The following is a 23,249-nucleotide window of genomic DNA, read 5'->3' as shown; positions in this document are numbered from 1 at the left end:
CCCCAGACAGGCCCCTTTCCACACCTACCCACTGCCCCTACTCTTCAACACAGCCCCTTCCTTGGGCCTGGGCAACCCAACTTGCTGGCCCCAGACAAGGACCCCTGCCTTCCCCAGCCCCCCAAACCCCCAACATCCCCAGCCCTTTCTTCCCTGCTATGGGTTCCCCTGGACTTTGAGGAACACTCTGCCACCGAGCACAGGCATCACCCCCTTTCATCAGCCTGCTGACTTGGCGGTCTCCCAAGGTGAAGGTGGAGGGAGCTCTCAGAAGTCAGGACAGAGGCGGGGCCTCCTGCCCACCCAAGCCCTGGACCCCGGGCATCGGGCAGCCCTCAGGGCTGAGCCCACCCTGCCATCGGAGGCCACAGGAATGTCCATGAAGGCCTGGCCAGGGAGCTGCCCGGTGGTCATCAACGCCCTCCCTCCACATCTGACTCGCTCCCTGTCCCTCTGACTCAGCTTCTGTTTGACTCTGATTTAGTTTCTCTCCCATCCTTGATTTTCTGTGGGTCTCTGTCTCCACAGTCCCCAGACTGCACAAGGGCAGCATGAGCCTTTCCTCTGACTGCGTGTGGGGTGACCCTGGGCCTCTGGGCCTGGCTGTCCACCTGCGCCACGGCCCACTCTGTCCAGGAAGGAGGTCTCCCCACCCCCACCGAGGGAGGTGGCTGAGGTGAAGAAAGAAGCCTGAGGGCCTCGGTGGCAGAGCCGGGATGAAAGGAAAGAAGAAGCTGATGAAACCAGGGCGCTGGAGGACGGGGCCGTGGAAGGGCGAAAGGGAAGTGTGCTGTTAGGTGAATGGGGTTGCATTGGAGGCAGGTGGGAGAGGCCGAGGCGTTACATAACCAGAGCTGAAAAGGAGTTGAGTTCTGGAGAAAAACAAGGTCTTAGGGGAAATAAAGGTGGATTACAGGGATGGGCTCTGATACTAAGAAGTTCTTTTCAGTGTCTAACTTCAATCCCGCCTGCGGCAGAACTAGCTTTCTCCACGTATAGTTCTTGCATCCTGGAAACTCACGCAGGGCATAATGTGAAAGGAAGCGCGAGAAGTGCTTGTGAGGGGCAGAGAGTCTTTCTCCTTGGCCTGCGAAGCCAGCACAGTGTCCTGTCCCCACCGCCAACCACCTGATAGCTCCCCAGTCCTTGGCATGGCCCGGAGACCAAGCTGTTGGCAGTGGCAGCTCCTAGCCGTTTAGACAATCTTCCTTTCACAAGTTTATTTATTATTCTTTTCCCACCTCTCCACCCCTTCCCCACCAGCTGCTTAAAATATTTTTCAAACAGAAAAATCCAACCACAGCTGGAAACCAACCCTAAAGTTAGTCCGGAACGTGGGAGCTGCCAGGGAAAATTGCTGGGGCTCAGGCTGTGGGAGGAAGGGCCTGAGCCGCGGAGACAGGCTCGCTCTGCAGGGGCTTGCAGCAGGGACACAGACACAGGGAGAAGGCATCGGACCTCATCATCATTCCCCAAACCGTCAGCGAGAACCGGCTATGAACCAGGCCCTGCGCCAGGACAGTGAGGGACACAAATTGCCTTAAGTAAAAGGGGCTGACCCCATTCTCAAGAAGTTACAGGCTTAATAAGGAGGTAAGGCACAGACACAAACACTCCAGTGGCAATCATAGCATGCACTTAAAGGGTGTTTGCCATGTACAAGGTCCTGACCTAAGCACTTTACATGTAATAATTCATTAAAAACCCTCATCAGCCCTGTAAGAAAGGTACTCTTATTATTCCCATCTTATAGAGGAGGAAACTGAGGCACACAGAAAGTAAGAAATTCTTTTTTTTAAAAAAAAAGAAAAAAAGACAAGAGTTGCACTCTGTTGCCCGGGTTGAAGTACAGTGGCGTAATCATGGCTTATTGCAGCCTCAATCTCCTGGGCTCAGGTGATCCTCCCACCTCAGCCTCCCAAGTAGCTGGGACTACAGGCGCACATCACCACGCCTGGCTAATTTTTACTTATGTTTTATTTTTGTACAGGCAGGGTTTAACCATGTTGTTGAGGCTGGTCTCGAACACTGGGTTCAAGTGATCTGCCCACATCAGCCTCCCAAAGTGCTGGGATTACAGGCGTGAGCCACCGCACTCAGCCAAGAGACTCTCACACCACAGTACAACTAGTAAGCAGCGGAGTCAGGATCTGGGCCCAGGGAGTCTGTCCTGAATCCATCTTGGCGGCTATGCTATGCCACTTTTGTACAGTCATGCAAGGGGAGAGGCAAACCCCATGAAAGAAGCATAAACAAATTAACATGAGAACTCAAAGAAGGGAGAGATTGTCCCCGGCAGAGGGTCAGAATCAAGGAGTGCTCCCTGGAGGAAGTAACATAGAGCAGCCTCTGGAAGGATAATGGGGCTTCTGAGCCTATACTCAGGGGCAGGGACGGAAGCTCTACAGCAGAGATCGCTAAAGCAGGAGCAGAGACAGCACCCAAGAGGTCAGCTGCTGTTGTACGGCACCACCCAAAAGCCTGTCCTCATGGCAGCCCACTGCCTAGAAGGGACACTGGCCAGAGGAAGATGTCCAGGCAGGCCAGGCTCAGCCACAGTGGAACAGCAATTCAGATTCATGCTCCAGCTCTCCAGCACCCTTGGCCTGTATCATCTCCCCACACCTCCTACCTGCTCCATTCTCTCACTCTCACTGCTAATCCGGGTCCCCTTGCAAATCTGTTCATGGGGAGAGTGAAAGACAAAACTACAACACTTGAAAAACTCTTTATAATACAAATATTTGGTGGCATCTAATTTAGACAAAAATCACCCAGCTGTCTTGTTTGGACAGTTGGGCCCAGTAGAGTGGCCACAGAGCCATGTGGCCTGAAGCCTCAGGAGATAGGCTGGTGGGTGTGTGGGCAGATCCCACCTCTCCCTGTCAGGCCTGTACTTGGCTGAGATGCCAGGTCATTTGACATCTCTGGGCCTCAGTTCTCTCAGAAGTGACGATGAAGAAATATGAGCCCTTTCCCGTCTCTAGATCGACAGCTCCAGTCATAGCCTCCAACTGCAAGCATCTACCTGTTCCAAGGTGCATCCCGATCCCTTCCTGTCCCATCAGGCAAGAGCAGGTCAGGCCAAACCCCAGCCCACTGTTTTGGGTAATCCAGCCTTGGGTGGGCTCCTTCCCTTTGCTCCTGGCTGCCTCCTGATCCCTTCAGTGGAGGGAAGCAACCTCCAGCCTCTTGTGGATTTGTTTTTTGTTTTGTTTTGTTTTGTTTTGTTTTGTTTTTCAGAGATAGGGTTTTGCTGTGTTGCCCAGGCCAGAAAACGCAGCGGCTATGCATGGGTACGATCATAGTGCACTGCAGCTTCGAACTCCTGGGCTCAAGCCATCCTCCTGCCCCAGCCTGCCAAGTAGCTGGGACGACAGGCGCGCCTGGATCCTCTTGTGGGTTTTAAGAAAGGAAGGAATTACTGGAGTCTGGAGGCCCGGCCCAGGCCTCCCACGCCCCCTGGCGGAAGGAACAGAGCTGTGTCCAGACCTGCACTGGAATCTGTGGCCAACCTTCCCACCACTCTCCTCCCACCCGTCCTGTCTTTTCCTCTGACCTTATTCATTCACTCTTAACTGCACATGCACTGGGTGCCAGGCGCATGCCACGAGATGGGGCGTGGAAGTGACTGAAATTGTCCCTGTCCCAAGGTGCTCTCTGTTCACTCAACTCTGTTCAATTCATTCAATAAATATTTGCGGAGCTTCTGCTCTCTGCCAGGCTCTTCTCAAGGCCCCAAGGACACCATCCTGCCCTCGCAGAGTTTAGTCTAACAGGACCTATGGCCTGGTAAACAGACAATCATCATACAGTAGATGAGCCACAGGTGCCAGAGGAGAGGCCAAGAGGAGACACGCCAGATGCGCCAACAGCGGCCCTCACGCCGAGCAGGGGGCTGGAGGGGCAGAGGAGGGTGTGGGTGCGCACGCGTGTACGTGTGTGTGCATGCTGGGGGATGGTGGGAGACGGATTTGCAGAGATGGCAGAGCCACGTCAGGGCTGGGCTCGAGCAGCTGTGTAGGATCCCTCCAGGCGCAGGAAACGGGGTATGGGGTGGGGCAGGGCGGAAAGAACATCCCACACCAAGAGGACAGAGGGAGCAAGGGCACAAAGTCCTGGCATGTTTAGGAAGCTACAAATAGTTTGCTGTGATACAAGTGTGTGGTCAGTGGCAAGGAGGCAGCAAGAGGGTGGAAGAGGCCTCGCAAGTTGTATAAGGGGCTTGAGTCTGATCCTGGAGCCTGTGAGGAGCCACTGAAGGCTTCAAGAGACGGAATGATACGAACGCTTCTGCTTTCAGAAAAAGACCGCTAGACCAGTGGAATGTGGAGGGGGGCTGGGAAGGCAAGTGGTCGGAGATGGCATGGTGCTTGTACCCCAGCTGTGTGACATCAGGCAAGCCACATCACTTCTCTGAGCCACAGAGGCCTCATCTGTTAAATGGGGGTGCATCTGTCAAATGGGGGTGATGAAACTCAGCCTATAGACTTGTTAAGAGGAGTAAATGAGATAATATACAGAAGTGCCTACTGTGGTACCTGACACATAATAGACACATAGTAAATTATATACATATGCATATACATATATATATATATGAAACGTCAGAGAGCCTACCAAGAAGGCTATTGCAATTGCCTAGGCAAGAGATGCAGAGATCCTGAATTCAACCATTGCGGAAGGTGAGAAGAAGGGGATGTCAAGAGCTGTTTCAGACAGTTGCCCTTTGGGAATGGGTTGGATATGGATCTTGTCTTTCCAAAAACATCCCAGAGTTCATCTCAGCCTTTTGTCCTCAGGCACTAATCCGTGACTCCTGCATTCCTCATCATCTTCCTGCATTTTTTCACTGCCTGCTTTGTATTAGGTGTACATATGCTTGTTCAAGGCTTGTCCATTTGCAGTTTGTCTGGCTCAGGCACAGGATGCCTGGAGTTCAGGCAAAGGCCCTGCTGGCTGAGCCTCTAGGTAGGTATGTCTCGGGCAGCAGTGGACAGATTCATGGAGGTTTTGGATGACAATCAGATGAGGATCTGTCCAGCCACCACGTTCATCCCTGAAGCTAGGGTTGAGAAAGGAAGTGCTGGGAAAGTTGACCACGGAGATTGTCTGGCTGGCGCCTGGGTTTCATCAAACACTCATTGCAGAGTGGAAATCCAGCAAGCCCATCTCCAGCCTACCCCTCAGGCACAGCTCCCCCAGTTCCCTGGCCAGTCAGCCTTCCTCCCACACCTGCCTCCAGGGTGCCAGCTCTTAACACAGGTACCACAGGTACCATTCGGGGGGTGCTCCAGCCCCTCTAGAAGGGCAAAAAGGGGCAAGCAGTTTGCGTGTGTGTAGCTCGATCACCATTTAACCTACTTAGAGTGTGTTCATCCGAGGTTGCCAGCGGCAGAGAGAGTTGCGGCAATTATTAAGGGCTAAGACCCCCAAAGCCATCTCATGGTGTTGCCACCCTCTCCAGGCCGTACTGAGCCTGAGGCAATTGTTAATAGTGTCAGAAGCAGCTATTAGTCTCCGTGGTCTGCAGGTTTCCCTCCAAGATAGTTTGATTATGTTCATTTTAAGATGTTAGTTTGTGTTTTGTGTTTTTCCCCAGTATCTGTCCCCTGTTCCAAAGGGATAACTCAGCCCTTTAGATTTCTTTGGGGTAGAAATTAAAAAAATAATAATTCAAAGACAACCTCTTGAACTGTCTCTCATGAATTCCTGGGCTTACTCAAGAGATGATATCAGGTGTTCAAGATGCTGTTGAGAGAGGAAAGCAAGGAGTGAGCAGGGTGAGGGGAGAGGAAGCTGAACTCCTGCCCCAGCATCACTGTGGAGAAGGGGCAGGGTCTCCAAGGGGCATGGCTGCATGGGCGCTTTGGACCCTGCACACCAGCTCTACCAGCCTGGGCCAAGGTTCCCAGGTCACAAGGAGCAGTAACATGACCCAACACAGAGGCCTGTGGGAAAAGGGACAAGGGGGAGATCAGCATGACATGGTGAGAGGCCCTTGCATACCCTGCCTCCTGGGCTCCAAGAAGTAATTCTCCAGGACTCCTGAGCGACCCTGGGGAGGGGGAGGTAGCCTCAGTAATGGAGGAGATTAAATCCCCTGGGGCCAGTCAGGATGGGGCTCTGAGTTAGATTTAGGTTGGTTTAAATTTTTAAAAAATAGGACCTCTTTTGCCCTCCAGGATTTATGGAGGAAGATTCATCCCTCGAACTGCAGCCAGGACACTTATTGGCTGTTCCAGGTGCACCTGTGAGCCAGGTGAACATGGGCACAATGCAAGCGAGACCCTCCTTCCCTGGTCCCACAGGCAGCCTCGTCAGGTCCCTCAAAGGAGGAGCTGAGGATGTGGCTTTTTGGACCACCTTGGTTGACTGGCTTCTGGGTCCCCTTCACAAGGTCGTGGTGAATTGTCAGTTCCTTGATGTTGTGCCGGACCCCTATTCACTTCAGTAGGGAGGGCACCAGGTTCAAGAGACCGAAGAAGAGACGCAGGGCCAGCATACGAGACCAGGGGATTTATTAGTGGGAAACTTACACATGGGGATGCTCCTGTGGTGGCACGCTGGGCAGGAGAACAACAGCCACTTGTGAAAAACATGCAGTTTATAGCATTTTCACTTCGCACCCTTCCCCTAACAGCCTCCACCTGGCAGCCTTCATTTAATCCAAAAGAAAGGGCCTCAATCCCCTGTACGGCCGTGTCCCACTGGACAGCAGGGAAACTCGGATGTTCTCATAGATAAGAAATTAATCTCCGGGTTGGCCACTCCCAGAATCTTTAGCTCAGACTTCTGAACTGCTTTCAGGTGCATCTGCTGTACAGGGTCACTCTCAGGCTGTGCTTGAGTTATCACTCTCAGGTGTGTCTACCATACACTTGAACATATAAGCCCCCTGCACCCTCACTGTGTCTAACCTGTCTGAGCAGAGCTGTCTGCCTCCAACTGCACCCACAGGTGCAGACCCCTGCCGGGGACCTTCTCTATACAGACACCCTGTGTGCTACTCCTCCAAGAAAAAGTCTGTAAACTCTCTTCCTGTGTCCATTCTTCACACAAATTAGCACAGTAAGGAAAAAAGAGACGACTTGGGAGCAGAAATCCCAATGATCCAGTTTGGACCCTACCACAATAGTTAAGACAAATCAGCTTCCGTCTGTTTTTCCACCCGTAAAATGGGAATAACAGCTGCCTCACATCAAAGGAAGTGCCATGTAAGTGGCAAAATGCTCTAACGTTGTAAGGAGTTTTTAAATGCAAGGGACCTTATTCTCCATTTAGAGAACTGAACCCGGAACTTCAGAGGGTGAGACTATTTCCTCACTCTAGACATATGAGCCAGAGCTTTGGGCTCTGAGATCTCTGATTCACATAAGAATAAACACAGAATCCATTAAATAAGGTTTGTGTGCCTCTTAAGTCCACTCAGGTACTACAGTGGCTACAGCAACGGGGTTATGACCTGGCTCAGCCTTCAACTCTCCAAGCTTCAGCAAGTCCCGATCTCTTGGGACAGTGCACCCAATAAGCAAACAACGGACTTGGTTCTAGTCCTGATTCTTTCACTCACTAGGTGTCATTTAACCTCAAGCAAGCTTTCTCAAGTGTGGAATCAAGAAAGCAGGGACAGAATGAAGACCATGAAGAGCACCTCCAACTCGAATTCCTCAGTCTCCCCACCAGTGCAAAGGGAGGTCAAGACAGCCCTGAAGATCCTCCTGCCTCATCCCGTTCCTGCATATGAGTCCAGGGAGGGATGCAGAGCTGGGCAGAGCTAGTTGCTGACCTGCCCCTGGCCCCACAGGGCCTTTTCAGACCAGCAGCCCTTTCCGGCCTGCACTGCCCTGGGCCTATGGGGCCAAGAGTACATGCACGTGGAGAGATTGAGGAGGCTGGGAATACAGGAGTACACAGCTGGCCCCCTCTGCCCAGGCCCACCCAGAGAGCCCCAGTGAGCTCACGTCTGCAGTAACCTCACTTCTCATAACTGCGACGGTGAGACACGCCTGGGAAGCCAAGCCCAGGTGAGAAGTGATGGCTGTCTCCTCAGGAATGTGCTGCCCAATTAATACTGCCTCCCAGATGGCTCCTGCGGAGGCTAGGACTACTCCGCCAGGGCGGTGCTGGCCAGCCACCAGGCTGAGTCATTCTGTGAGCATTTATTGAGGGCCTACTATGCATCGGGCATAACATGGAGGAATAAAAGCCTAACTGGAGAGTACAGTCTATCTGTCCCAGACTCACTTTTGGAGACAGATTGTCAGAGAGCCTCAAGAGCTCTACAGGTGAAGCCCCCAGACCTCCATCAACCCAAAGCCCTCCCACTTCCTGACCACAGCTGTAAGCCCTTAACTTGTTTCCCTCCCTTTTCAAGGCATCCACAGTTCTCAATCTCCTTCTAGGCTCCTCTTCGTCTTAAGCTGTATGAATCAGGCTGCTGCCTCCTCATTTTCCTGTTTCTGGGACAGTCTAAACCACCCGCTGTCCATCCACTTGCAGATACTAGGTTTATTGCTTCCTGTCCTTGGCAGGGTGTCCAAGGGAGGCCATAAAGTGAGGCAACACCCACGTGCCTAGAGGATGGGCTCTCACTAGAGGTGCTCTCCATGTGAATTACCTATAGAGGCAGGTCCTCAGGCAGGAAAGCCTAACTTGGAAGACAGGCCTCAGTCAGGCAAGGGGCCTCCCTCTCAAAGGGCATGTGCCCCGAGGGCTGAAGTTGGAAGAGGTTAGAAATCTCAGCGTGGCCTACATGGTATGTGGTCAAAGCAGTCATTCTTCTTGTTATAAGATCCAGTCTTTTATCTTTACTAGCTCTGTATCTGCATGTTAGGATTGCATCCCACCAGGAAAAAGAGACACCCAAAAGACCAGGCTTACATGATTTTGAGGGGCTATTTGTCTCATTTAATGAGAGCTCAGAGGTGAGGCAGTCAGGGCCTCACCATGGCTACAACGCCATCAGGGGTTCAGGCTCCTTTTACCCTTATACCCAGCCTCCCTTAGCATATACTTCTTATTGTCACAAGACAGCTGCCCCATCTCCAACATCAAGTTCAAATTCCAAGCAGGAAGAGGAAGGTCAAAGGACCAGTCGAGTCTCCATCCCTTTTAAGGAGCTTTCCTGGAAGTTCCACACAAGTTCTTACACCCCATCGGCCAGAACTGTGTCACACAGCCACCTCTATCTGCAAGAGAGGCTGAGAAATGTATTTTTAGTTGATCATTTGCTGCCACCAACAACATCGGATTTGGTTAACTGAGGAATAAAAACTGGTATAGAACTTGCAAGGAGAGAGATGTGTAGGAGCAAAGGGAAAGCTGCCCCCTTTTCCTGTGAAGGGGCTCCCACTTGGTCACAAGTCAGGCTCTCAACGACATAAGACAAGACGAGAGGGGGACTTCATCCAGTTTTTATTTTGGGTACTCAGTGGTTTTTCTAAATAGACACCGGACTGATCAGTACCACAAAACTGACCAGTCTGCAAGGCTGAATTGAACAGCAGGCTTTAGGGGTTTTAGGCATATGTTCTACGCTATGGTACCCACTTTATAGCATAAGAACACAGAAAGACAAAGACAAAGGAAAACAGGATTTCTGGGAGGAAAAAGGACCAGACAACATGAATATTCATTCGAAAAGTACACCAGAGTTGCCATACCCAGGACTAGTCACACAAATGCTTTTCTCCCATTAATCAAGATTTGGGAGAGAAAAAGGCAGTGTTTTGTTTTTTTTTTTTACCATTTGCTCAACCAGATTCCACAGAAAGAGAGATTGAGAGCCTGGCTGGTAAAAATTTCTTACCCTTCTTCTGACTTGTGAGGTCCTGAGTTCTTTTCATGGCAGCTTCCAGAGGAGCAGAGCGGCATTGATGTTCTGCTCACAGTGCCAAAACAGTAGGGGAAGTTTGCTGAAAATTAACTGAAAAAAGGCAGATTAATAGAAGAAAAGGCATACAAATTTTATTAATATGCATGGAAGGGGAGTGGGGGAAGAGGGAATCATAGAGTGATTAGCCCAGCCCTGAAATGGGATACAAAAGTTTATATACCCTCGATATGATTTGGATTTGTGTCCCTGCCCAAATCTCATGTTGAATTGGTGGAGGGGCCTGGCGGGAATGATTGGATCATGGGGGTTGTTCTCATGATAGTGAGTGAGTTCTCACGAGATCTGATGGTTTAAAAGCATGTGGCACTTTCCCTTCACGCTCTCTCTCCTGCTCCGCCATGGTAAGCTGTGCTTGCTTTCCCTTCACCTTCTGCCATGATTCTAAGCTCCTGAGGCCTCCCACCCATGCTTCCTTCACAGCCTGCAAAACTGTAAGTCAATTAAACCTCTATTCTTCATAATTACCAGTTTCAGGTAGTTCTTCATAGCAGTGTGAGAATGGATTAATACAGAAAACTGATACCAGAAGTGGGGCATTGCTATAAAGATACCTGAAAATGTGGAAGCAATTTTGGAACTGGGTAATGGGCAGAGGTTGGAACAGTTTGGAGGGCTCAGAAGAAGACAAGAAGGTGTGGGAAAGTTTGGAACTTCCTAGGGACTTGTTGAATGGTTTTGACCAAGATGCTGATAGTGACATGGACAATGAAGTCCAGGCTGAGGTGGTCTCAGATGGAGATGAGGAACTTATTGGGAACTGGAGTAAAAGTCATTTTTGCTATGCTTTAGCAAAGAGACTGACAGCATTTTGCCCCAGCCCTAGAGATCTGTGGCACTTTGAACTTGAGAGAGATGATTTAGGTTATCTGGTGGAAGATATTTGTAAGCAGCAAAGCATTCAAGAGGTGACCTGACCTGGCTGCTCCTAACAGTGTACAGTTGTATGTGTTCACAAAGTGATTATCTGAAATCAGAACTTATATTTAAAAGGGAAGCAGAACATAAAAGTTTGGAAAATTTGCAGCCTGACCATGTGGTAGAAAAGAAAAACCTATTTTCTGGGAAGAAATTCAAGCTGGATGCCAGGCACGGTGGCTCATGCCTATAATCCCAGCACTTTGGGAGGCTGAGGAGGGTGGATCACCTGAGATCAAGAGTTCAAGACCAGCCTGGCCAACATGGTGAAACTCTGTCTCTACTAATAATATAAAAATTAGCTAGGCTTGGTGGTGGGCACCTGTAATCCCAGCTACTCAGGAGACTGAGACAGGAGAATTGCTTGAACCTGGGAGGCAGAAGTTGCAGTGAGCCATGATTGCACCACTATACCCCAGCCTGGGCAACAAGAGTGAGACTCCAACTTGGTGGGGGCAGGTTGAAATTCAAGCCAGCTGCAGAAATTTACATAAGTAAAGCGGATCTGAATGTTAATAACCAGGACAATGGGGAAAATGTCTCCAGGACATGTCAGAGATCTTTGTGGCAGCCCCTCCCATCATAGGCACAGAGGCCTTGGAGGGAAAAATGGTTTCATGGGCCAGGCCCAGGGCCTCTGCTGCTCTGGGCAGCATCAGGATATAGCACCCTGCCTCCCAGCCGCTCCAGCTCCAGCTGTGGCTAAAAGGGGCCAAGGTACAGCTCAGGCTGTTGCTTCAGAGGGTTCAAGCCCCAAGTGTTGGTGGCTTCCATATGGTGTTGGGTCCGCAGGTGTGCAAAAGGCAAGAGCTGAGGCTTGGAAGCCTTCACCTAGATTTTAGAGGATGTATGGAAATGCCTGGATGTCCAGGCAGAAGTCTGCTGCATGGGCAGAGCCCTCATGAAAAACCTCTACTAGGGCATTGTGGAGGGGAAATATGGGGTTGGAGCCCCAACAGAGTCCCCACTGGGGAACTGCCTAGTGGAGCTGTGAGAAGAAGGCCACCATTCTCCAGACCCTAGAATAGTAGATCCACTGACAGCTTGCACTGTGCACCTGGAAAAGTAGTAGGCACTCAACACCAGCCCATGAAAGCAGCCAAAGGGGCTGTACCCTGCAGAGCCACAGGGGAAGAGCTGTCCAAAGCCTTAGGAGCCCACTGCTTGTATCAGCATGCTCTGAATGTGAGACGTGGAGTCAAAGGAAATTATTTTGGAGCTTTAAGATTTGGCTGGGTGTGGTAGCTCACACCTGTAATCCTAGCACTTTGGGAGACTGAGACAAGAGGATTGCTTGAGGCCAGGAGTTTGAGACCAGCCTGGGTAACATGGCAAAACCCCATGTCTACCAAAAAAGAAAAAAATACACACACACAAATTAGCTGGTCACGGTGGTACATTCCTGTAGTCCCAGCTACTTGGGAGGCTGAGGAGGGAGGGTGGTTTGAGCCCAGGAGGCGGAGGATGAAGTGAGCTGAGATCATACCCCTGCACTCCAGCCTGGGCAATGGAGCCAGACCCCATCTCAAAAAAATAAAAATATTCAATGACTGCCCTATTGTGTTTCAAACTTGCATGGGGCCTGTAGCCCCTTTGTTTTGGCCAATTTCTCCCATTTGGAATGGAAGCATTTACTCAATGCCAGTACCTCCATTGTATCTTGGAAGTAACTAAATTGTTTTTAAATTTACAGGCTCATAGGCAGAAGGGACTTGCCTTGTCTCAAATGAGACTTTGTCAGAGGCATGTGAACCAGAACAACTCCATCTTGAATAGGAGCTGGGTACAATGAGGCTGAAACCTACTGGGCTGAATTCCCAGACCGTTAAGGCATTCTAAGTCACAGGATGAGATAGGACGTTGGCAAAAGATACAGGTCATAAAGACCTTGCTGATATAACAGCCTGCAGGAAAGAAGCCAGCTAAATCCTACCAAAACCAAAATGGCCATGAGAGTGACCTCTGGTCATCCTCACTGCTACATTCCCACCAGTACCATGACAGTTTACAAATGCCATGGCAACGTCAGGAAGTTACCCTATATGGTCCACAAAGGGGAGGCATGAATAATCCATAATCCACCCCTTGTTCAGCATATCATCAAGAAATAACCATAAAAACAGGCAACCAGCAGCCCTTGTGGCTGCCCTGTCTATGAAGTAGCCATTCTTTTATTCTTTTATTCCTTTACTTTCTTTCTTTTTTTTTTTTTTGAGACGGAGTCTTGCTCTGTCGCCCAGGCTGGAGTGCAGGGGCACTATCTCGGCTCACTGCAAACTCTGCCTCCCAGGTTCACGCCATTCTTCTGCCTCAGCCTCCTGAGTAGCTGGGACTACAGGTACCCACCACCATGCCCAGCTAATTTTTTGTATTTTTAGTAGAGACAGGGTTTCACCGTGTTAGCCAGGATGGTCTCGATCTCCTGACCTCGTGATCTGTCTGCCTCAGCCTCCCAAAGTGCACTTTCTTAATAAACTTGCTTTCACTTTGCACTGCACACTCGCCCTGAATTCTTTCTTGAGCGAGATCCAAGAACCCTCTCTTGGGATCTGGATCGGGACCCCTTTCCTGTAACAACTTTGGACTTGGACTTTTGAGTTAATGCTGGGATGAGTTAAGACTTTGGGGGATTGCTGAGAAGGGATAATTGTATTTTGCAATGTGAGAAAGACATGAGACTTGGGAGGGCCGGGGTGGAATGACACAGTTTGGATTTGTACCCCTGCCCAAATCTCATGTTGAATTGGAGGAGGGGCCTCATGGGAGGTGATTGGATCATGGGGGCTGTTCTCGTGATAGTGAGTGAGTTCTCACAAGATCTGATGGTTTAAAAGTGTGTGGCACTTTTCCCTTCACTCTCTGCTGCTCTGCCATGGTAAGATGTGTTTGCTTTCCATTTACCTTCTGCCATGATTGTAAGTTTCCTGAGGCCTCCCACCCATGCTTCCTGTACAGCCTGTGGAACTGTGATTCAATTAAACCTCTTTTCTTCATAATTACCCAGTCTCAGGTAGTTCTTTATAGCAGTGTGAGAATGGATACAACCCTTCTTTACAGGGGAGAGAGAAGATGGGGAATGTAAGCAATTCTTTTGAGGGGCAGTAAGTGATCAGGGAGAATGAATAGACAAGGCAGACACATTAACTTGTAAATGATTCTCTTTGCAATTTGAATGAGCAGGAAAGGCAGGCATTATCTTGTGAAAAATTCCATCCAAGCATGATTGCATTCTTCAGTCTTCTTCTCTGCCATAGATCATGATATTTCAGGGATGGGATACAAACTCTTGGTAAGAAGTTTTCTTGGCCAGGCACAGTGGCTCATGCCTGTAATCCTAGCACATTGGGAAGCTGAGGCAGGAGGACTGCTTGAGCCCAGGAGTTTGAGACCAGCCTGGGCAACAGGGGGAGACCCCATCGCCAGTAAAAATTTAAAAATTAGCTCGGCGTGGTGGTGCACACCTATGGTCCCAACTACTTGGGAGGTTGACGTGGGAGGTATCATCCAAAAAAGTATCAGAGATAAGTCTCAATTAATTTAGGAGTTTATTTTGACAAGGTTAAGGACATTCCTGTGACACAGCCTCAGGAGGTCCTAACGATATGTGCCCAAGGTAGTCAGGTACAGCTTGCTTTTAAACATTTTAGGGAGACATGAGACATCAATAATTATGTGTAAGATGTACATTGGTTGGGTCCAGTAAGGCAGGACAACTCGAAGGGTGCCGAGGTGGGGGTCTTTCAGGTCAGAAGTAGATAAGAGAAAAAAGGTTGCATTCTTTTGAGTCCTACATCCGTCTTCCATTGAATACACAATTTAGTCTGGCTCAGTACACCTGCATTTTTACATACATCGTAGGGCAGAGGAGGCAATCGAATACACATTTGTCTCAGGTGAGCCTCAGAAAGATGACTTTGAGTCATGTCTGTCCTTTGTCCACAAGGAAATTCCTTGTGGGCAAATTGTGAGGGGGATATGTAATTCTGATCTTTGTAGCTACCTTATTTAGAAATAAAATGGGAGGCAGAATTGCCTGACATAGTCTCCAGCTTGACTTTTCCCTTGACTTCATGATTTGGGGGTCCTGAGATTTATTTTTCTTTCACAATGGTAGTGAGGCATGTCTGACTCCCCCTTCCCATCATGGCCTGAACTAGTTTTTCAGGTTAACTTTGGAATGCCCTTGGCTGAGAGGAGGGGTCCATGCAGATGGCTGGGGGTAGAGAAGACTTAGCTTTATTTTTGTTTCACAGAGGACTGCTTGAGCCCCAGAATTTGAGGCTTCAGTGAGCTGTGATGGCACCACTGTACTTGATCCTGGACGACAGAGCAAAACCCTGTCTCAAAAAAAAAAAAGCTTTCTTGGTGAGACAAGGAAATTCCAGAGAGAGTCTTCCCCTATGCTTGGGGTTGAGGGGAGGAACAAGACAAGGTTAGAGGTACCTTGATTCTGAGACTTGTTTTCTTTTAATTCTCAAAAGCACTCAGTATGCTCAAACACCATATTTTGGGGAATCGTTTTCTGTGACCCAACAGATGAAAAAAAAAAACGTTTCAAGAAGGAGAAGAGGTGGATCAGAGATGTGAGAGGGGAAGTAGAGGGTCCTTGTTGCCTCTTACTAAAGACTCAGTGGGCTGATTGTGGCCAGTGGTCAGGCAGATGGCTAGACAACAGCAGGTACACTGGCATTCCCCACAGGAGAAAGAGGAAAATACAGAGGTGGCAGAAACCTGAGGGGTCACCAGCCTCAGCCTCACTCTGTATTGCCAAGTGGGCCCCTTATTCATCCCATTTCAGAATATCTCCTCTCCCCTAGCATCATCTTTAATAATTTCACCTGGTTAATGTCTGTACTCAACTCCTGCTGCTGCAGGCTAAGCTCAACCTGGCAGTATGAACAAAGAAACCCACCCATTAAAAAGTACCCTCTAGGCCGGGCACAGTGGCTCAGGCCTGTAATCCCAGCACTTTGAGAGGCCAAGGTGGGCAGATCACCTGAGGTCAGGGGTTTGAGGCCAGCCTGGTCAACATGGTGAGACCCGGTCTCCACTAAAAATACAAAAATTAGCCAGGTGTGGTGGTGTGCGCCTGTAATCCCAGCTACTTGTGAGGCTGAGGCAGGAGAATCGCTTGAACCCGGGAGGCGGAGGTTGCAGTGAGCTGAGACTGTGCCACTGTACTCCAGCCTGGTCGACAGAGCAAGACTCCATCTCAAAACAAACGAACAAACAAACAAACGAAAAGTGCTTTCTAACCTCTTACGTACGTGCCTTTTTTGTGGAGGTCTGGGGAAGGGGGGCCCTACTACCGAATGAATCTACTCCTTGGTGCCTCTTGGCACCTAACTGGCTTGCAAAGCTCAGCTGTGGGGTCCGTTCCTGCGAGAAGCCAGCAGGACTCCCCATGGAAGGTTTCCCCCAGGCTGGGCCCCTCTGACTTGTGAGACTTCCAGCAGCACTTTTATCTACAGTATTGGAGGGGTCTGATGAAGCCTCTGGTTCCCCTCCTGGACTGAGGACAGGTTCTGATATAATTGCCGGACGGGTTCTCCTTGCCCGTTGCCCAGAGCTGATTCATCAAGACAGGGGAATTGCTGTGGAGATTTTAATTCATGCAGAGCCGGCTGAATGAGATACCAGAGTTTTATTACTCAAATAAGTCTCCCCGATAATTCAGAGACTGGGGTTTTTTAAGGATAATTCGGCTGGTAGGTATCAGGCAGTGGGGAGTGCTGATTGGTCAGGTTGGAGATGAAATCATAGGGGGGTCTAAGTGGGTTCTTCTTGCTGTTTTCTGTTCCTGGGTGGGATTGCAGAACTGGCTGAGCCAGATAACTGGTCTGGGTACTGCCAGCTGGTGCCTCAGAACGCAGGGTCTGAAAAATATCCCCAGCACCGATCTTAGATTTTACAATAGTGACGTTATCCCTTGGAGCAATAGGGAAGGTTTGGAATCTTGTGACCTCTGTCTGGATGACTCCTAAACCATAATTTCTAATCTTGTGGCTAATTTGTTAGTCTTACAAAGGCAGTCTGGTCCCCAGGCAAGAAGGGGGTTTGTTTTGGGGAAGGGCTGTTATCTTTGCTTCGAAGTTCAACTATAAACTAAATTCCTCCCAAAGTTAGTTTGGCCTATACCCAGGAATGAACAAGGGCAGTTCGGAGGTTAGAAGCAAGACGGAACTGGGTAAGTCAGATCTCTTTCACTGTCATAATTTTCTCACTTACAATTTTTGCAAAGGCAGTTTCTCTGGATGCTCCGCATGTGTGTACCCTCAGCGACTACACAGCTCCTGTACTATAAAGAATATTTCAGAATGGCTTCGGTAGCCGGCAGCACCATCCTCCTCTCGCAGCAGAGAAGTGTTTTGCTCTGGAAACTTGACTGAAGCCTTTCCCAGCCTATCCAGCGAACAGCAGAGCATCGTCCCGACTCCGCGGACTACCGCGGCCCAACAGCAAGGGTCGCGGCTCCCCGGCGCTCTCTGCCGCCCTCTACCGGAACCGAGGGAGCCAGACAGCTGCGATATTGGGAAGGCCTCCGGAGCCCCGAAGAGCGCACGCGCGAGCGCGCGCCCGCGTTCTCCTAGCGGGCTTGGTATTTGGCGCCTGCGCCCTGAGTGCGTGCCGCTCCGCCGACCGAAGAGGCTGGTAAGTCCTCAAGCTGGCAGGTGGTCGGGGGAGCGGCCGGAGAGGAGCTGCCGGGAGTTCGTGCCCTGCAGGTCTGCGACGCTGGCGTTCGCTCCTGCCTAGGCCACTTTGGTGGGCTCAGAGCATCGCTTTTTGCCAAGGGGCGTGACCTGAGCCCGCCTCCTGGGGCTGGGGGTTGGAGAGGAATGGGAATCGTTAAGGCCGGTTATCAATTTGGTGCCTGTTTGTTGCTCGAGGAGGGGCATAGAGCTTACAAATAGTGAAGAGGAAGGGGCGAGGCTGGACCAGGTGGGAGCGGGGGTGCCCCAAGTCCCAGGGCGGTGAGGATCGAGGCAGGTGCGTGAAAGGCAGGCCCCGTTCCCCCTCCCCACCCCCGCCGGCTGTGTGTGGCGGGTAAGAGGGGAGTGGGTAGCACTACTACAAAATGAGGGTCCCGATAGAAATCGTACAGGTGTTGGGACCACACTCAGGGCGGCAACTTGTCATTTTTGCGTTTTTAATTTTCTTATAGAAACAAGCTATTTCTGTCGTGATTCACTGGGGCCGCTAACGTGCACTCCCTCTTTTCATCTTAGGACATGACACCAGTGGCATATCACGGCCATGGGGTCTCAGCATTCCGCTGCTGCTCGCCCCTCCTCCTGCAGGCGAAAGCAAGAAGATGACAGGGACGGTTTGCTGGCTGAACGAGAGCAGGAAGAAGCCATTGCTCAGTTCCCATATGTGGAATTCACCGGGAGAGATAGCATCACCTGTCTCACGTGCCAGGGGACAGGCTACATTCCAACAGGTGATCATGGAGGGATGATTCCCTGATGAGAATCCCAAGGTACCCTCGGAGTTCTCCTGTCTGCCCAGACAACTTTTCTTCTGGGCAGTAATACCATAATAGAGACAGTGCCCTGGACAGGAGCCAGCTCAACTGACTTAATACACTTGGGCAGTTCCGCAACTTCTCTTCCTCTCCTTATTTTTCCAACCCTTTCTTCTTTTCTTTACCTCCACTCTTGTTCTTTTCCTGAGGTTTGGAACATTCAGTTCGCTCTGTGTTGTGGGATTTGTTGACAGGCACATTTCTTTATCGCTGTCACAAGGATTGGGACAGCTTTGCGGGGGAACCATCTTGGAAGCTGCTTTTCAAGGAAATGGGTAGCTAATCCTTAACAGCCTAAGGTCAGAAAAATATATCAGGTCGGGAGAGAGAGACAAATACTTAGCCTTGGTACAGGATCATCTATTACTATTAACAAATTGGCCCTCAGAAAGTCTTTAACAGTTTAGCTGGAGAGTCACAGAAATTTAGAGCTGGTTAGGACCTTCGAAATCATTTACTCCAAAGCTTCCGTATGAAAGGCAAGGAAACCATGGCCTTGAGAGATTCGACGACTCTGCCAAGCCCATGTAGTAAAGCCAGAACAGGATCCCAGGTTTTTCAACTTCCACATCACTACCCTGGCAGCACTGATAGATGTTTTATAATTTGTGGCACTCTCTTGTTTCTTGTTCATTAGACCCAACATGTGAATTTCACTAGTATTTTTTAAAATGTCTCATTCCAGAAGAATATTTGTTGTGGCAGGCTCAAGTGAGACGTGAAGGAAGTACTGCCAACACATGGGATTTACAAAATAATTGTTTGGCTCTTTTCTAGAGCAAGTAAATGAGTTGGTGGCTTTGATCCCACACAGTGATCAGAGATTGCGCCCTCAGCGAACGTGAGTTACCTGCTTCTCACCTGTTAATACCTACTTCTGTCCCTAATCTCTTTCTCTATGTATGAATGCCAGTTAATTCTTTGAAAACTACACATGTTCTTATAAGTTCCCCATTTTCCTTATAACTGTTTGCCCAAGCAAGATATCTCTGCCCCCATCACAATCTGGGGAAAGAAACTTGAAGCTGGAAATGCTTTGAAGGTCAAGGAATGGAATCAGAAGAAACTGGGAAAGTGGAGTGTTCTGGGAGGTGTGGGACTATCTCTGTCCACATAGCTCCTTTCTTCAGCTTTTCTTCCCAGAGTGCAAACAGTGTTTAAAGGAGTTTTAAAAGGTTTCTCCTGCTTCACTGCTTCTTAACTGGTTTATGGTTCCAAGCTCTTGGAACTTCCCTTTCAACTCCCTTCTCTTTCCTGGTTTTGTGTTTAATCTTGACACATTGAACCTTGATATCTGACTGCCTGGGTCGGTCATGTGCTGTGTCATTTGCAGTAAGCAATATGTCCTCCTGTCCATCCTGCTTTGTCTCCTGGCATCTGGTTTGGTGGTTTTCTTCCTGTTTCCGCATTCAGTCCTTGTGGATGATGACGGCATCAAAGTGGTGAAAGTCACATTTAATAAGCAAGACTCCCTTGTAATTCTCACCATCATGGTAAGCCTTAGGGTTTCATTCCCTGGGTTGTGCACCTGCCAGGCTGGGACCCAGGACACTTACACTTGTTTCCTGACTTGCCCTGATGTAGGCCACCCTGAAAATCAGGAACTCCAACTTCTACACGGTGGCAGTGACCAGCCTGTCCAGCCAGATTCAGTACATGAACACAGTGGTCGGTACATATGTGACTACTAACGTCTCCCTTATTCCACCTCGGAGTGAGCAACTGGTATGCTGTTCTTTTAGGAATCTTCCCCACAGGCCTAAGAGAAGAGTAGGGGGCTGTAGGAATGCCATAGCTGTGTCACTTTCCTTTTTGTCTCCTCATTTCTACTTGTAGGAACTGGTGATGAGGAAGACCTGTTGGGCCCTGTAATTATAAATAATTGTGAGAAAAAACAGCTATCATTTAAGCATTTGGGGAGCAGAATAATTTGTAAGAGAAAAAGATTTGCTACAAAATAAGAAGCAGCAGTGTTACAGCCTGAGGTCCATTGGCCCCTCAAAAGGGAAGAGGTTGGCAGTATCAATTAGAGGCTCATAGACTATATTAGGGACAATCTCAGGGAAGTATTTTGCATGTGATGGAAGAATGACCCAAGGTCTTTGGATTGCTAATAATAATACTGTTCTGTGTCAAGCCTGCTTGGCCACAGACCAACTCTGGTATCTTATTTTCAGGTGAATTTTACCGGGAAGGCCGAGATGGGAGGACCGTTTTCCTATGTGTAGTAAGGACACTGTTCTCTCTGTGTGTGCTCTCTACTGGAGGAAAGGGATTCAAAGTCATACTCCATTGATTGGGGCCTGGTCCTGCCTTAGATCTCAGCTTTTGGCTTATAGGTTCCCTGGCTTTGGATGTCTTGAGATTTATTTGAAGAATGTATTATTATTATGTGTGTATTTGAAGAATGTATTATTTGATATGTGACAGAAGTGCTGGAATTTCTAAAAGAGAACATTAAGCCACTAAAAACGTTACCAAGCTCCAGCACTTATGTGATGGGTTTGAAAAAACAGAAAGTGGTATGACGCTGTGGGAGGATGAAAATGACAGGGGCAGGGACTGAGAGCTGACAAGCCTTGGCAGCACTTAGGTCGGAAGGGGGAGGGGGGCACCCCAAACAGGACAGTGTAACTCTGCACTCTTCTACTGAGGCTTTAAAAAAAAAAAAAACTGACTATTTCCGTATTTGCTGTTTGGTAGCTTCTTCTGCACGGTACCTGAGATCCTGGTGCACAACATAGTGATCTTCATGCGGTGCGTCTCTCTTCCCTATCCCGATGGCCTGTCCGGCCACGTGAGCCTACCACCTTTGCTCAGGAGGCCCCTGTGTGACCACAGGGCAGAGGCACCTAGCCCGAGGGGACACCCTGTGCCTCACAGGCACAGATACAGTAGACCCTTGGTGTTCTCTAAACACAGTGTCCACATGCCCTTCACAAATCACCAGTCACCCTGAGCAGTCAAACATTTTCTCCATAAAATGGGTCTAGTTTAACTAAACACATGATCCCCTCAGAATCCTAATGAGACAGTCATGAACAGAAAAGCTTTCTCAAGATGTTAAATACTGGGCATTTGACCAGACTTCCTCTCTAGCCACACAAATTACCACATATCGTGGACCTTTAGGGTTGTTTTCTGGAAGCATGGCTGTTAAATTTGCAAGTGACAAGACTCTGCTGCAGACATGAAATATGAGGGGTTAGAGCAGAGTTTCTCAGCCTTGGCACTACGAACATTTTGGGCCAGACCTTTGTTGTAGGGGGCTGTTCTGTGCATTATAGGATGTTTAACAGTATTCCTGGCATCTGCCCACTAGATCCCAGTAGTAAACCCTCCATCCCTTAGTTGTGACAACCCAGAATGTCTTCAGGCATTGCCAGAAGTCTCCTGTGGGGTAAAATCATTCTCGATTGAGAAGCCTTGTTTGGAAGGCCACCTCCTGGCACAGTATCTCTGTGAAAGTGGAAAGATCTTCTGGCCTCCTGGTTACATAACCATGAGGATATGTGCCTGGGGCCCGTGGGTATTGTTCCCTGAACTTGCAAAAAATTTCCTGGGACATTTTTCTGGCTTATTTCATCCCCGAAACATAATTAATTCTTCTTGGTTTTCTTTTCCCTAGAACTTCAGTGAAGATTTCATACATTGGCCTCATGACCCAGAGCTCCTTGGAGACACATCACTATGTGGATTGTGGAGGAAATTCCACAGCTATTTAACAACTGCTATTGGTTCTTCCACACAGTGCCTGTAGAAGAGAGCACAGCATATGTTCCCAAGGCCTGAGTTCTGGACGTACCCCCACGTGGTGTAAGCAGAGGAGGAATTGGTTCACTTAACTCCCAGCAAACATCCTCCTGCCACTTAGGAGGAAACACCTCCCTATGGTACCATTTATGTTTCTCAGAACCAGCAGAATCACTGCCCAGTGCCTAGCCTGTGCCCAGCAAATAGTTGGCACTCAATAAAGATTTGCAGAATTTAATACAGATCTTTTCAGCTGTTCTTAGGGCATTATAAATGGAAATCATAACATGGTTCTAGGTTATCAAACCATGGAGTGATGTGGAGCTAGGATTGTGAGTGAGCTGCAGGCCATTATCAGTGCCTCATCTGTGCAGAAGTGGCAGCAGAGAGGGACCATCCAAATACCTAAGAGAAAACAGACCTAGTCAGGATGTGAATTTGTTTCAGCTGTTCCCAAAGGCCTGGGAGCTTTTCGAAAAGAAAGAAAAAAGTGTGTTGGCTTTTTTTTTTTTAAGAAAGTTAGAATTGTTTTTACCAAGAGTCTATGTGGGGCTTGATTCACCCTTCATCCATTGGCTGGAACATGGATTGGGGATTTGATAGAAAAATAAACCCTGCTTTTGATTCATCTGTGTCTCCTCTGATTGCCTGGGTGTTTTGTAGGGATCTCTGGGGGAACCGTAGAATAGTTCCCTTCCAAGTGGGTCAGGATGGAATAGGAGGAAAGAGACCGCACCCTGATTGTACTCCCGTTCCCATGAGTTCCTGTCACAGCAAGCAGCCTCATTTTCTTCCATCTGCCTCTTGTGGCAGGGGGCTACCCTGTTCCCTTCCAGGACAGAGCACTCAGTGCCCCATGGAGGTTGGAATTCAGTCTTGAATAAGACATCCTGGTTTGAGGTTGTAAGTTTCTTGGGTCGTCTCCACCTGCTCTGCCACCAGAGGTTAGGCTACAGCCCCAGGATGGCAGAGAATCTAGTTAAGAAGCTTGAGTAGTCAGGTGTTAGAAGTCAGCTCTTCCCATAGCACTGGGACCTCAGGAAACCCTAACAACAACAGGTGGTGGCTGGGGTTGTGTATTAGTTTTTGTCTCCATTCCCATAGCTTGGTTTTCAATATTTGCTTAATGATCTGTATAGTCTTGAATCTTCAAACTAA

General features: G+C 49.1%; 2 protein-coding genes across 3 annotated transcripts in view; one reads left to right on the top strand and one right to left on the bottom strand.

Annotated features, from left to right (window-relative positions):
* The window catches only part of VDR (vitamin D receptor), a 124,642-nt gene extending 107,238 nt beyond the window's left edge, over positions 1–17,404 (bottom strand). The window contains exons 1-2 of the mRNA XM_055095717.3: positions 17,042–17,404; positions 9,812–9,928 (exon numbers count right to left, since the gene is read on the bottom strand). Coding sequence (XP_054951692.1) covers positions 9,812–9,848 — 37 coding nt within the window. The 5' untranslated portion in view covers positions 9,849–9,928; positions 17,042–17,404. The remainder of the gene's footprint in view (positions 1–9,811; positions 9,929–17,041) is intronic.
* TMEM106C (transmembrane protein 106C) lies at positions 16,615–22,719 on the top strand. 2 transcript variants are annotated; one of them, XM_055095718.1, is made up of 9 exons: positions 16,615–16,687; positions 17,055–17,464; positions 18,040–18,254; positions 19,116–19,179; positions 19,672–19,831; positions 19,923–20,063; positions 20,516–20,565; positions 21,042–21,095; positions 21,967–22,719. In XM_055095718.1, exons 3-9 carry the CDS (start codon positions 18,068–18,070, stop codon positions 22,061–22,063), a joined length of 753 nt encoding a protein of 250 aa, XP_054951693.1. In that variant the 5' UTR covers positions 16,615–16,687; positions 17,055–17,464; positions 18,040–18,067; the 3' UTR covers positions 22,064–22,719. The 2 variants fall into 2 exon arrangements, with proteins under 2 accessions (XP_054951693.1, XP_003825829.1); XM_003825781.4 differs by having other exon boundaries at positions 16,615–17,000; positions 17,093–17,464.
* The last annotated feature ends 530 nt before the right edge of the window (positions 22,720–23,249 follow it).

This window comes from Pan paniscus, chromosome 10 (assembly GCF_029289425.2).
Source record: "Pan paniscus chromosome 10, NHGRI_mPanPan1-v2.0_pri, whole genome shotgun sequence".
In the NCBI taxonomy this organism is placed as follows: Eukaryota; Metazoa; Chordata; class Mammalia; order Primates; family Hominidae; genus Pan; species Pan paniscus.
Note: the sequence above shows the minus strand (reverse complement) of the source record. Positions and strands in the feature narration are given on the sequence as shown.

What these genes read in the sequence shown, in the direction of transcription:
- TMEM106C (XM_055095718.1), top strand. Translation starts at nt 18,068, where the DNA reads ATGGGGTCTCAGCATTCCGCTGCTGCTCGCCCCTCCTCCTGCAGGCGA. An exon ending in AGATTGCGCCCTCAGCGAAC is followed by an intron (nt 19,180 to 19,671) that starts GTGAGTTACCTG and finishes TGTCATTTGCAG; the next exon opens with TAAGCAATATGTCCTCCTGT. An exon ending in TTGTAATTCTCACCATCATG is followed by an intron (nt 19,832 to 19,922) that starts GTAAGCCTTAGG and finishes GCCCTGATGTAG; the next exon opens with GCCACCCTGAAAATCAGGAA.